The sequence below is a fragment of the Littorina saxatilis genome, linkage group LG17 (genome assembly GCF_037325665.1).
Source record: "Littorina saxatilis isolate snail1 linkage group LG17, US_GU_Lsax_2.0, whole genome shotgun sequence".
Classification (NCBI taxonomy): domain Eukaryota; kingdom Metazoa; phylum Mollusca; class Gastropoda; order Littorinimorpha; family Littorinidae; genus Littorina; species Littorina saxatilis.
Genome location: NC_090261.1, coordinates 19,114,497 through 19,128,811, shown reverse-complemented (window position 1 = coordinate 19,128,811; position 14,315 = coordinate 19,114,497). Strand labels below are relative to the sequence as shown.

The following is a 14,315-nucleotide window of genomic DNA, read 5'->3' as shown; positions in this document are numbered from 1 at the left end:
ATAAATAGCACGACTGAACTGGGCATCCATTTTTTAATTAGTACACAAAATTTGGTGGTGATTGGACTTAATTCAAGCTTGCTAGACAGATTTCTTTACAGTTACTGTTTTTTGGGAAGTTTCTTGGTGGCAAGCTTGGGCAGGCAGGACGTTAACGCCGTGGCAATGCTAGTCACAATAGTGTTAATGATTTGGTTAAATTTCTTCCACCACAATACTATACAATGTTTTATCTACCCATTATTGCAAGAACCCCAAAATCACATTTTTTTGGAAAAATCGCTTTCACCCATGTTGGAACCTCCCCTTAAAAGGTCTTAAAGTACTCATTCTTGAAGTTTGAAGGGGGGGTCAAAACTGACTGGCCTAGTCAGTTTTGACCGGGGGGTCATTCTGGGCTAGCTGATTTTGACCGGGAGGTCATTCTGGGCTAGCCTGTTGAGATACATTGATGCATACATATATGCATACATTTTGTCACGTGAAGTCCTAATGTACTTATTCTTGAAGTTTGAAGGGAAGCGTCGAAACTTGTTTTTTTTATTTTTTTTAAGTTAAAGGTTTTTTTCGTATTTTTTTGTTTGTTTGTTTTTACATTTAGTCAAGTTTTGACTAAATGTTTTAACATAGAGGGGGAATCGAGACGAGGGTCGTGGTGTGTGTGTGTGTGTGTGTGTGTGTGTGTGTGTGTGTGTGTGTGTGTGTGTGTGTGTGTGTGTGTCTGTCTGTGCGTGTGTGTGTGTAGAGCGATTCAGACTAAACTACTGGACCAATCTTTATGAAATTTTACATGAGAGTTGCATCAGTATGAAAATAGACCAGGTGAAAGTTCAAACTCCGACCTTGCCATAAAACCGGATATTGTTCGTTCCGAGATGGCAAAATTTTCGAGCGAAGTTTTAAACTAGATAATATTACTCTTAAACGGAAGCCAATCAAAATAATATTGATATCGTCGGAAAGCTTAATCTTTCCTCTTTATGTCTTAAGTATCGGGTTGTTGCTAATTTTAATGGCTTATCTCCGCGAGCGGAGTTTTCCCGGTTGGGGTCAAAACAACACAGCAAAAACTTCGTTCCGACGTCAGAAAAGCACAACTTTGCAACCATTTTCACACGCGTATTTCAAATGTTAGATTTTGAATCTAATACTTCATTTTTGTATTAAAGTAACTATGAAGAATCAATTATCATCTTGGTGTATTCTTTTTATTCATTTCATCTCATTCCGGCGAGTTTGAACAAGTTAAAAACCAGTGAAAAATCACACTCGGCGTCACTTTTCGCCACCCGCGAAGAGCACTTTGGAATACCTAATATAAGTATGCGTATGTCACACAAAAAGTAAACACACCATAGACTTCCCCAAAATGTCACCATTAGCCAAAATGATGCTGCATTTTATTACACAAGGCATATTAGCCATGCAAGGCATGAGCAGGCCAGTCACAAAAGTACATTGACATCACACCCGCCTCACCTGTCTCCAGTGGTGTTCTTTCACAGGAAGCCACAATTGCCCCCATGCTGGGCTGAGAGGTCATGCCAGACATGGAATCCACGGCAACGTCTACAACATCAGCGCCAGCCTCTGCCGCCGCCAACATAGAGGCCACACCGGCACCAGCAGTGTCATGGGTGTGAACATGAATGGGAATGTCAGGATACTTGTCCCGGATTGATGTCACCAGAAGTGTGGCTGCCTTGGGCCGCAGCAAGCCAGCCATGTCCTGAAAATGAAAGCATGGTGGCCTTAGAAGTCTGTACAAAAAGACAATCTACCCTTTCGAATGAACGGAAAAGCAGATATTTAAATCAAACTCTTTCATTCATAAATCCAATAACAAAGAGACTGCCAACGTTCCAAAATTCAGAATAAAAAAAACAAGAAAGGTAGGTTAATTGTTAGAACGTTTGTTATTGACAAAACAATACATTCACAGATATTTCGACCCAACAGTCTTTTAAGTGAACAGACAAACAAATATTCACACAAAACTTATCTTGATAGTTCTATCAGTTTACGTCCACTCGTCAGGAAGCCGAGCAAATGAATGATTGTATGATGAAATGGAAAATTTTTAAGTAAATTTTCATTTGATTAATATACTTACCCAATTCTCATGAATGCATTGACTTCAGTCTCACATGCTAGATGTCGAAAAAACCACTCAAATTACCTGCTCTTAGTAGGGTGGTAACCAAGCTAAAAGATAGCCGTTGCTATGGCCTGACCTTGCTCAGTTACCCATAACACCCTGCGCACCACGTGAGCGCCAGCATCCGTAATAATCATTCGAGACTATTAAAACACCCCAAGGATATAAGACAGCGGGGATGGATGGGAGGGTATTAACTATGAGAATTGGGTAAGTATATTAATCAAATGAAAATTTACTTAAAAATGTTCCATTAAATTACATATTCTTACTCCAATTCTCATGAATGCAGATTCCTCCTAAAGGCGGAGGGAACTTACTTATGTCCTTGCAAGAACCTGCCCTGCAGCAACTAAAGCCGGCAATGAACTGGAGCCGTCTAGCCGCGTGCAGGAGATATCCCGAAGATAGAAACTGATGAACACATCGTCTGATCTCCAGTAACTTACTTACTTACTGCCTTTCACGCCTGGTGGCGTGTAGGGCAGCGACAAAGGACAATCTCCAGTAAGCCGTTTGCAAAACGTCGCCTTAGCGACCTGAACGCAACACAGCAATAGAGGAAGCCCATGCTCTGGACTCATGGACCCGAGCTGAGGACAGAGGAAGGACTGAACGCCCACCCTTCTTTTGAGAGAGCCACCACTCACATGCTTGCCGAATGAGAGTAGCCACCCATCTTGTGAGGGTCAATTTTGAAATATCCCTGTCATATTTTGTGTTCAAAGAAATGAACAAGAGTTTCTGACTTTTAGCTCTAACCAACTGAGTGCGAGAGAGGTAAGATTTCAAGGCTCTAACCGGACAGTTGGCTAAATCAGGATCATCCGGAGCAAGAATAGTCCCAAGAGGGGGGACTTGAATCACAGGCGGAGATTGGCCTGGCTTTTGATTTTTTGCCAGAAAGCCAGGCCGAAAATGCAGTGACACCGAACCATCGCGCTCAAACGCGATATCTTCTGGCAAACCCGAAAGGGCATGAATTTCACTGCCCCGACGAGCAGTAGCCAGAAGAAGGAACACAGTCTTGCGCGTTAAACTAGTCAGGCTGGCCGCCTGCAAAGGCTCAAAAGCCGAAGACCGCAAGTAATCTAAAACCAAAAACAAGTCCCAAGCAGGGACAGGGGTCCGTCTCTTCACCTCTTGGAGAGCGGCTCCTTTAATCACACTAGCGATCACTCCATTAACGTTAATAGATCTGCCTATCTGCCTCAAAGTAGCAGATATAGCTGAACGCCGGACTCTCAACGCAGAGGCCGAGCTGCTCTGAGCGGACAAGAAAGAGAGATGATTCGCAACCTGTAGAGAGCGAGGAGCCAAAGCGTTGACCCCAGACTCTCTACACCACCTGGCCCAGGCAGAACAATGACAAGCATAGACAGACGCAGTGGAGGACCTATGCGCCTTATGGACTAAATCCAGCGTCAAGTCTGAAGCGCCAGATTTACGTAATTCCGACCTTACAATCTCCAGACGTGTAGGCACAGGGCCTGCGGGTCTTTGTGCGGAATGCCTGTTCTTGGTTGAACGAGCTCTCCCCGCACTAGGTTTAGAGGAATCAGAACCCCTTTTGCCAACAACAGCAGATCTGGAAACCAGTGCTGGGAAGGCCACAAGGGGGCTACAAGCAGAAGATCCGGACATTCCAGCTCGGCTTTCCTCACCACTCTGCTGAGCAGAGGAAAGGGGGGAAACGCGTAGGCCTGCAGGCCTACCCACGAGATCTCCAATGCATTGCTTCTCCAAGCCTCCGTGTCCGGAAAGGGGGACACGAAAATGGGAAGTCTCCTGGAGAACCTCGTCGCGAATAGATCGATCATAGGCTTTTCCACCTGAGCCCACAGGCGCTGGAGAGCCCCGTGCGTGATGGTCCATTCCGTGTGCAACACCTGAGAGGACCTGCTGAGTGCGTCCGCCAGTGCATTGAGCCTGCCCGGGAGAAACTCTGCTGAGATTATGATCTGGTGCGAGTGGCACCAGACCAGAACCTCGCATGCTCTGTCTGAAAGGGAAAAGGACCGAGCTCCTCCCTGTTTGTTGATGTAGGCAGCGACAGTGGTATTGTCGGTGTGCAACCTGACATGTCTGCCCACCACCAGAGGGAGAAAGGCATGCAAACTGAGGGCAACTGCCTCCAACTCCAGGCGATTGATATGCCAAAGGAGCTGGGACTGCGTCCAACGCCCCCGATGTGAGCCCCCCACCCGGCCATAGACGCATCCGTAAAGAGGTCTAAGTCCGGAGGGGGCAGAGCAATGGGAACACCCTGAGATATCCAATCCAAGTCCAGCCACTGACAAGTCGCGTGACTGAACCAACCCTGAATGGAGACGCTTTTGTCCCAGTCCTGAGAAGCTGGCTCCCAAAGAGCCCTGAGAGCGGACTGAAACGGCCTCTTGTACACTCTCCCTAAGGGAACCAGTGTTGCCATAGATTCCATTTGCCCCAGAATCGAGGTAAGAACCCTCACCGAAGCCTGCTGGCTGCTCGCCACAGCCAAGATGAGAGCATGAAGTTTCTGAATTCTCTCCTGCGTAGGACGAACCATCCAAGAGACAGTGTCGAACGCCATACCGAGGTAAACAAACCTCTGAGAAGGAGTCAACTCGGACTTCGCTTGGTTCACGGAGAATCCCAGGACCAGAGCCTGGTTCAACACAACCTGAGTGTGCAAGTGGCACGCTGATTGACTCTGATTCAAGATCAACCAGTCGTCAAGGTACGTCCGCAGACGAATACCTCTTTGCCTGATCAGCGCGGCCAACTGACTGATCACCATCGTGAACACCCACGGTGCCAGGGAAAGCCCGAAGGGCAGAGCCCTGAACTGAAAGATCCGATGACCCCAGCGGAAACGGAGCCACTTTCTGTCCGTTTGATGCATAAGGATATGAAAGTAGTCTCCCCGGCGCAGGGCCTCCCTGACCGAAGCCGGGGTTTCCATTCGAAACTTGATCTTCCGAAGAAACTTGTTCAAAAACGAAAGATCGAGGACCGGCCTCCTGCGGCCTGAAGCTTTGGGCACTACAAACAGCCGTCCGTAGAACCCGGGCGAGGCAAGATCCACAATCTCCTCTATAGCCTTCTTGGCCAAAAGAGAACTGATCTCTGTCTCTATGACAGTCCTGGCCTCTTGACTTTCCGGAAAACGAAAGGCAGGAGGAACCCTGGTCAAGGGAGCCTTTTCCCCCTCCCACAACAGCCAGAATCCATTGGCTGTGCACTAACGCCTGCCAAACGGATATAGCCCTGGTGGGGCCCCCTGCCACCACAAGAGTGGGGGGAACAAGGGTGATGTGATCGGGAGCGCCTCATTGGGGGGAGGGCTTTCGCGCCCCACCCCTCCCCTTCCCGAACGAGGGTTTCTTAGGATAAGGAGCACCCTTAGCTGGTGCGGCCTTATCCCCCTGTTCTTTAGGACGAGAGGAGCTGTGCTGCTTTTTGTTCCTGAAAGGCTGAGAAGACTGAGATTTCTTTGGGATTTTAAACGAAAACCCCACAAGATGCCTGTCTTTAGCCTCCTGAACTTCCTGCTGCCTTGCATTCAGGGCTACTCTACCAAGAAGAGAGCCCTCAACGAAAGGAGAGGAACGAAGCGAGTCCACTGTGGACTGTTGTGAGAAGCCTGCTTGAGAGAGAAGCAAATCACGCCGTGAAAAGACAGCATGATATGCTTATCCTCTCAGAATTCACCATCCCCAATGCCGCAAGCAGTGTGGAGATGTCACTGGCCGAGGCATCTTCCCTGAGCCTAAAAGGCTCCAAAGAGCCAGCAACACCTCGTGTAAGAGCCCGGAGCAAAGCCTCAGCCACAGAAGCCAACTCGAGATCAAGCCGACCCATCTCCTCCAGAGAGGAGAGAGAAGAATCAGAGAACGAGATTCCCTCCTTAGCAGAAGACTGTTTTGGCAACAAAGCAAGCAACTCAGGCGGAATCGGCAAAGCCGCCCTCGGCAAAGCAAAAGTCTGAACAAAGCTCTTTGACTTCACACTCCAGTCCAACTTTTTCTGCACTAATGGAGAACAAGAAGAGCAAACGCTCGATCGAGTCACTTTCGCAGTTCTGAATATTATATGAGGCATCAGATGGACAGGAAGAAATTGCTATTCACAACACAATGAGTCACGTTCACATAAAATTTGAGCCCGGTCACTTTTATAGTTTCCGAGAAAAGCCCAACGTTAAGTTGTGTGTTGCCGAACAGAAAAGGCTAGTTATCTCCCTTGTTTTTCTGATAACGTTCGTAAAAGGCTACAGATGTAAATACTTTGATGTAAAGAATAATCCTACAAAGTTTCAATCACATCCGATGAACTTTGTCAAAGATATAAAATGTCTAATTTTTCCTTTGACGCTGACCTGTGACCTTGAAAAAGGTCAAAGGTCAACGAAACCATCGTTAAAGTGTAGAGGTCATTGGAGGTCACGACTAAACAAAATATGAGCCCGATCGCTTTGATAGTTTCCGAGAAAAGTCCAACGTTAAGGTGGTGTCTACGGACGGCCGGTCGGCCGGCCGGACAGACTAACACTGACCGATTATGTAGAGGTTCGAAAAAGAAGGAATAATGTTCCGTTGTTCTTTTGTTTCTCTTCTCTTGATGTGTTACGGACTCATTCTGGACTCACTCTCTCAAGCACAACAGATGACATTGTGACAACAACAGCAGTAATACTGGCATGACGAACTTTATTTCTCTGTCTCAATATTATCTTCCCTCCTCCTCTCGCCAACCCGACAGAAGCCGGTGGCTACAAGCCACAACATAGTATACAAACTACATCTCCTCAGTCAGTGGAGCCGAACAATGAACTGCCTCACTGAATGACTCTCTCCCTGACTCCTCTTTAAATCCTCCCCTTATGCTGGTACCGGAGGCTATTTATACTGCTCGCGCGGACTGCACTGCAAGCGGCTCACAGCAATTTCCAAAAGGGCCGTCTGGCACTGCCTGATAACCAAATTTGTGTTTGTTTAGAAACTTTGATAACTGATAACTTTACGGAAAATGCATGCATTTGCAATCGGTTTGTTGCTACAAAACCAGCGTGAAAAATACTTTTAAACTCATGTTACAAGATATAACTTTAGAAGTCCAGACCAAAAGATAATTATGATTAATTACTCAGAATGAATGACCGATTAACGATCAAAACCCAGCAAAATAAAGATTGCTAAACTCGATCACTTCCTGCATCAAATACAATTCACTCCATTACAAGATGAACTCCTGAACTTTCCATACATGTGTCATACTTGCGGTAAAATGGAACTTATGACGAGTTATGTGACGTTAAACTTGATAAAGAAACACAGATACTAAAATGACGCGTGTGACGTCACGCGGCGAGACACCGGTCGAACTGAGAGGAAAACTTTGATTTACTCGATCCAAACAGTTATTAATGCACTTTACCTCAAAAAGTATCTTAAGGGAATAAGAAATGAAGTGCACTAAGTTAGATTTATAGAAAAGTTACAATTATGGAGATAATAGGGAAATTCCAGACGTCACCTACTTGGCGCAAAAACTCACATAGCGTCGGAGGCTTGGGTTGGAGCTGATCGAACATTACAGCAATTTAAGGAACAACAGGGCCTTAAAAAGTACTTAAGCACGAACATACAGCAACAAAATATCTATATCCATTCATTATTAACATCTAAAAGTAAGATATAGCCTTAGATTGCATAAAATAGCACGTGCACTCAATAAGTCTAAAAATAGATTTTATGTGGGACAAACATGGCCACCGCTCAGATGTAAACAAGCCGTTCGTGTCGTCTGCTAAGGCGCAGAAAGTTTGTTAAATTAAGGCACTTGCTGTAAGGCAAAAGTTTGTTAGACATACCAGTACTCTTTGTTAACAGATAAAGAATAGACACCAAACACAAACTGATCGGCAACAAAGACTAACCTGGACAATGACAACAGCTTACTCTATAATTAGTGACTGGTCACCCTGTCACAATTACATAGAGTCACATTTTCTCAAGTGACTCAAAAAGCAGTGGCCTGTGTGTTCGAAGCCAGCCATGGGCTAGCAGAAGAAGGCGCTGTATCATGAGCATGCAACAAAGGAAAAGAAGTTGGCAAAAGCCCACTCCCCTGAGGGGCCGGCCGAGCCAACAGTTGCGACATGTGATAAGCCACGGCAGGTTGTTCCACAAACCGAAACGATTGTGAATTCTGCGAAGGCCGAAAATCATCCGCAGTGGAAGGTGGGAAAGAGACACCCTGGCCTGAATCCACCACCCCCTCCAGTAAGTAACGAGCTGCCACAGAAGCCGCTCTTTTCATGGCTTGTCTAAACCCAGTAGGCAAGACTACAAACTCCTCTTCTTCCTCAGAAGAATCAGAGTCCCCACCATCCAAAGTGTCACCACACAAAGGAGGGGAGACAGGAGCAACAAAAGCGTGACCCGATCCCGCTTGCCAACCACCATCACCCCCCTGCCCCACAGGGGAAGAAGAGTAGACAGCAGGCACAGAGACCCGCCTAGAAGGCGGGGGGAGGGGGCCGCCAAACAAAGCCGCGCCAGGCCCATTGTTAGTCGACCGCTGTGCGGGCGCTTGGCCCCAGCCGTCAAAACCGGTTTGGCCAGCTTGAGCTACCCCGCACCCCGCATGAGGGGGGAGTTGGCTCGTCGCTGCAGCAAACGACCCCTGAGAGGGGTAAGACGGAGTGTGAGGCGTGACCGTAAAAGGCCGCCCCCACCCATCAACCTGCTGTAGTCCTGTAGCCCCACCACCCCCCCACCCCGACTGGGGAGAGGGGCGGCTGCCAGCAGAGGACCATAGCGGTACTGACTGAGACGCCAGTCCAACAGCGGCCACCCGATCCTACCCGCAGGGCGGGAAAGGGTGAGACGCTACTCCAGCCCCCACCCAATCCCACCCAGTGGGTGGGAAAGCGTGGGCCGCTGACACAGCCCCCTGCCCCCAATGGGACAAGGTGGGACCAAGCCCAGGCTGCGACTTACCATGCCCCCCCTCTCCCTCTCCCAAAAGGTGAGAGGGCTGACTTCCCAACCCAGCAGTGCTAAAAGCAAGCTGAGCGGGAAGAGACAGAGAGGGAGCAGACCCCCTCTCCTTACGGAGAGAGTGTTCGAGAGCAACCGCCGCACTACCAGAGGCAGAGAGGGTCGACCCGAACAGGTCAGGTGCACCATGCAAGTGCGAAGAGGGAATGGCCGCGTGGCCACCCCCACCATCAGTGGAAGTCACAGACGACGACGACCCCAGCCGAGCCAGGGAGGAAGGATCCCCAACCGCCGGAGGCCGAGGAGGGACCCCAGAGCGTGACGCAAACTGCTGAGAAATAAATTCAAACAATTCAGTCTTTAATGAGCCTAAGGCTGAAGGCCCCGGCTGATTACCCCCATCAGGAGAAGCGAGCTGTGAAAGAACTGAACCCGCCCTCGGAGGGATAGGAACATCAAAAGAAGTGCTGTTTGACGGATCTTCAACCCGCATAATAGGCAAATCAACGTTCTTAGGCTTACTCTTAGCTTTAGTTTTCTTAACCGGGCTAAGAGCCTTGTCACCTTCCAGTCTCGCGCTAAGTTTAGCTTTGTTGTCGGCCATTTTAAGACCGGCGAAAAACAGTCACCCAGAACGAAAAACTTCTGCGTGCCTGTTCAACAAAAAGCTTTCAACCAAAGAAAAAAGGAAAGATCTCACCAAAAGGTAGATGGACAGGTAGACCCACAAGAAACCAGCTAGTCTCACGGATGAGCCGGCATGCGAAGGCCAAAAGTGAGTGACAAAAAACGACACGTCCACCCTGTGTTGTCGAAAGTCGAGAATGATTATTACGGATGCTGGCGCTCACGTGGTGCGCAGGGTGTTATGGGTAACTGAGCAAGGTCAGGCCATAGCAACGGCTATGGCGTCGCTTTTAGCTTGGTTACCACCCTACTAAGGGCAGGTAATTTGAGTGGTTTTTTCGACATCTAGCATGTGAGACTGAAGTCAATGCATTCATGAGAATTGGAGTAAGAATATGTAATTTAATGAATGACGTAGAAAGGGAATCAATCTCAATCAATCCGGGACAAGTATCCTGACATTCCCATTCACACCCATGATACTGCTGGTGCCGGTGTGGCATTCCCTTTCTACGTCATTCATTTGAGATCACTCTTGCTTATTTTGATTTTTTGTGTATTTTATTGTCTGCAAGTTTGCTTTTGCAAATTTGATTTTGGGGGGTGTCTTAGGTCTCCCGTACACTGCATAAACACTAATTTATGAAAAATGAAACTCTTTATTTCATACGGTAAGGGAATGAATTACTTTTCTGGCAATATACCTGGCCGCATCACAATGATCTACAGCAAAATGTATCTGTGTACTTTTTTTGACGGGTAGTGTATTTCAAATAAAGTTTCACCTCACCCGAGTCAGTAACATACCCAGTTTTCAACAATCTTCCTTGAATTTTTTTTCAAGGATGATACTTGCCTTGATGCCAATGATATGTGTCCCTGCCTTCACCAGCTGCTCCGTCAGGTCCAGGTAGTAGTTGAGGTCATACTTGGTCTTAGATGGGTCAGACACGTCCCCAGTGTATGATATTGCCGCTTCAATCACCCCTCCTGTAATATAGATTGGATGTAATTCAGAAGCCAACATTATGCAATGGCTCCACTGTGCTGTACCACGCAGCATCTTAGTCTGAATTTGTGAATGCTCAGACTTTTAAAAGATATCTATACTGGTTTCAGCTGTTCTGTATCATGTTGTGTTAGCCCCATAGCTTCAAGCCGAAATCAAGTGCTTAATAGCTCTTCTTACAATCTGAAAAACAGTAACGGTGGGGTATACCACTCTATGAAGGTGCTATGTGGGTTTTTTCCCCAGCAAATCTGCAGGAATAGGCGTAAAGGTCTTGGCAACTTTCAAAAGTCTAAAGCGGTTTTGCAGATATTCCCAAATGATGGCAAAGTTTTAAACAATTACAACAAAGTTTCAGCGTTTTGCTGACTGCCAATGCCAAATGACATCTGTGCCCATTTTAACAGTCAATGCCAGTGCCCATTCTACCTGCGGTGCCCACAGCGTCCATGCCCACCACAATGTTTGGCACATAGTTCAGCGAGTCGAAGATTCGGAAAATGTCCATGCCATGCTTCACCGCGTGCTCACAGAATCTGGAAAAATTCCAGTGAATAACAATATATCCCAACTATACAGACACATGTGCCAGCAAAAAAAACCACACACAACTGATTGATAAAATAAATGCTGCGATATATTGTGTCCTCTACTTGACAATGTAACCTAAAATTAAGCAATCAAATAATAAATCAAACATAAGTTACGAACACAATAAAAACCTTTCAATCAATCAATATGAGGCTTATATCGCGCTTATTCCGTGGGTACAGTACTAAGCGCAGGGATTTTTTTTTATTTTTTATTTTTTATCTGAACTTGATTCTTGAACAAACTTCTTAGGAACATAAGACAAAACACTGTGTTTCTTCTTTCACATCTTCGGCACATTTCACTGAAATATGTCTTTCTTTTTCTTTTTGACATCAGAATGCATGCTTTGGAAGAAGAGGTCAATTAACCTTTTAACTACCATACCGCCCGATACCGCCCGTCTTCCGCCATTGCCGCTACTCCCATACCGCCCGATACCGCCCCTCGCCGGTGTAGCGTCTGTTTCGGTTGTTGTGCGCGAGCAGTAGTAATAAGACGGTTGCAAATGCATTGTGGGATTGTCTCATTTCCGCCTTGTTTTTTCCCATGTGCTTTCGATCTCTGTGAGAGTTACAATCGATCTTTTTTCACCAAATCTTTAGGGCGCTTGGTGCCGACATGGATTCAGATGACAGTGATCCTGATTTCATGACTATGCTTGATTATCTCCACGAAAATAGACATCAATTAGAAGATTCTGGCTTTGACATCAGCATTTCTGTGAACACTGCTGATCTGACCTACTTTGATCGTTCAATGAATATCAACAAGTGACAGCGAAACGGATGATATACCGGAGCAACAAGTAAGCGTAATTTTTCAACTTTATTGACAGGTAAACAGGTAGATAAATCATGATAACACAGCGACATACATACCACCAAGAAGAAGAACACATACTCTTTGAAGTTTGATCCCTATCCAATAATATACCATTTTTTTTTTATCAATCTGACAAAGAGAAACTGAGTAATAATAATTTAAACACGCATACCCGTTTTTGACCGTCTCTGCTCAAAATAACTTGGGAGCTGAGGGATTCTACAGAACAATAAACTTGGTAGTTAAAAGGATAAAGAGTGCCATCTTTTTTTGGGTAATTTGTGTCACTTCTCCTTGAATTCAATTTCAGCAATTGGTTCTAGCTTTCTTTATTTGGTGTTTAACGTCGTTTTCAACCACGAAGGTTATATCGCGACGATTGGTTCTAGCTGATATGTGACCCTCCACCACGGAATGAGTCACATGTCATCTTTGCATGATTTTCATATTTTTACATTTTCCTAAAGAGTGTTTTATGCTCTATCCAGTGGTGAAAACCGTTTTAGAAAAGAGCGAAAACTGTTTGAGTTATAAGCCTGTGACTAAGGTGACCCTCACACTGTTACCAAACACTCCCCGGACTTATGTTAAGCCTAGCGCAGAACCGCGCGAGGTGACATGCGACTCATTTCGTGGTGGAGGGTCACATATAGATCAAGCCCAAAAGTCCTTTACTTGAAGACAACGTTGTCAGGGTAGTTGGTGTAACCCACGGCGTTGGCCCCTCGAAGCAGCATCTGAAAGGGAATGTTGGGAACACGCTTCCTCAGCAGATCCAAGCGATCCCAGGGACACTCATGAAGGAAACGCATAGCCACATCAAATGTGGCACCTGTGTGAGGAAACGGAATGTGGATAATGTAGTTAAATCGAAAATTTTAGTAATACATTTTCATTTGATTAATATACTTACTTAACTCACATATATAGCATTAACTTCAGTTTGAGTGCTAAGACGTTGAACTTTACTTTACTTTATTTGGTGTTTTACGTCGTTTTCAACCACGAAGGTTATATCGCGACGTGAGAAGGGGGGAGATGGGATAGAGCCACTTGTCAATTTGTTTCTTGTTCACAAAAGCACTAATCAAAAATTTGCTCCAGGGGCTTGCAACGTAGTACAATATATGACCTTACTGGGAGAATGCAAGTTTCCAGTACAAAGGACTTAACATTTCTTACATACTGCTTGACTAAAATCTTTAAAAAAATTGACTATATTCTATACAAGAAACACTTAAGGGTAAAAGGAGAAACAGAATCCGTTAGTCGCCTCTTACGACATGCTGGGGAGCATCAGGTAAATTCTTTCTCGTCCCAACTAATAAATATGCTGATCAGATTCATAGCAATCCTGTGTAGCGGCAGGAAACGACAAATAATGGGACGAAAAATTGTCCCCAAAACGTTGTTTTCTGTTAAAGAGAAACGGTCGGAGAAACTGGAAACTAGAACCACCTGACGGAATAATCCTCTACCACTTCCTGCCTCAGTCGGCGAAGATGGTTGGAGGTAGCTGCTTACCACAACGGTGTGGTCGGCGTAACCGGAAATCGGAAACCCAACTGGCCGCACATTATTCTCTACCAGTCCATGCGTAAGCAGAGGGAGCTAGTACAAGGAAGCAATGACCTCAGCAACCGAAAGTGCAGAAATCACAGTGGCCGAAGCCTGGTGTGACTGGTGACGCATGAACAAAATGGCTGAAAGCCGTAGGCAGTCTGCTTGTAGGCAATTGACTGCGTATCAAAAGCCAGAAATCAAAGAAAGGCTGGTCGGCATACCTGGAAACCGGGAAGCCAACCTGCCAGAAGCCTCCAAAGACGAAGAGTCCTCAGGAAATCTGGAAGTTACTTTCGCCGCCAAATCAAATGTCTCTCTGAGTTTGGCCGAAAAACCAGAACGCGTCTGTTCATTGCTGAAAGGCTGAGAGTCAGACCCGGAGACCGACGGGCAAAACCGTAGTTATAGTTGCCTGTGGCAGAAGGGTGATCAGGATAACCGGAAGATGGAAACCCGACCGAACGGAAGTCGTCCTGTCTCACCTCATGCCTAGGCTGAGGGTGAAGAGAGGAAGAGTCGAAATCCGAAGCCACAAGAACCGAAAGTGCATTAGTCG

General features: G+C 46.3%; 1 protein-coding gene and 1 long non-coding RNA gene across 6 annotated transcripts in view; one reads left to right on the top strand and one right to left on the bottom strand.

Moving 5' to 3' along the window:
- LOC138952783 (pyruvate carboxylase, mitochondrial-like) overlaps positions 1-14,315 on the bottom strand; it is a 479,047-nt gene that overhangs the window by 267,311 nt on the left and 197,421 nt on the right. For all 5 annotated transcript variants that reach the window (XM_070324522.1, XM_070324518.1, XM_070324521.1 and 2 more), the window contains 4 exons: positions 12,872-13,028; positions 11,210-11,316; positions 10,628-10,761; positions 1,480-1,729 (listed from right to left, as the gene is read on the bottom strand). In XM_070324522.1, coding sequence (XP_070180623.1) covers positions 1,480-1,729; positions 10,628-10,761; positions 11,210-11,316; positions 12,872-13,028 — 648 coding nt within the window. The remainder of the gene's footprint in view (positions 1-1,479; positions 1,730-10,627; positions 10,762-11,209; positions 11,317-12,871; positions 13,029-14,315) is intronic.
- The window catches only part of LOC138952804 (uncharacterized), a 148,870-nt gene that overhangs the window by 26,376 nt on the left and 108,179 nt on the right, over positions 1-14,315 (top strand). The gene's annotated exons all lie outside the window — the stretch shown is intronic.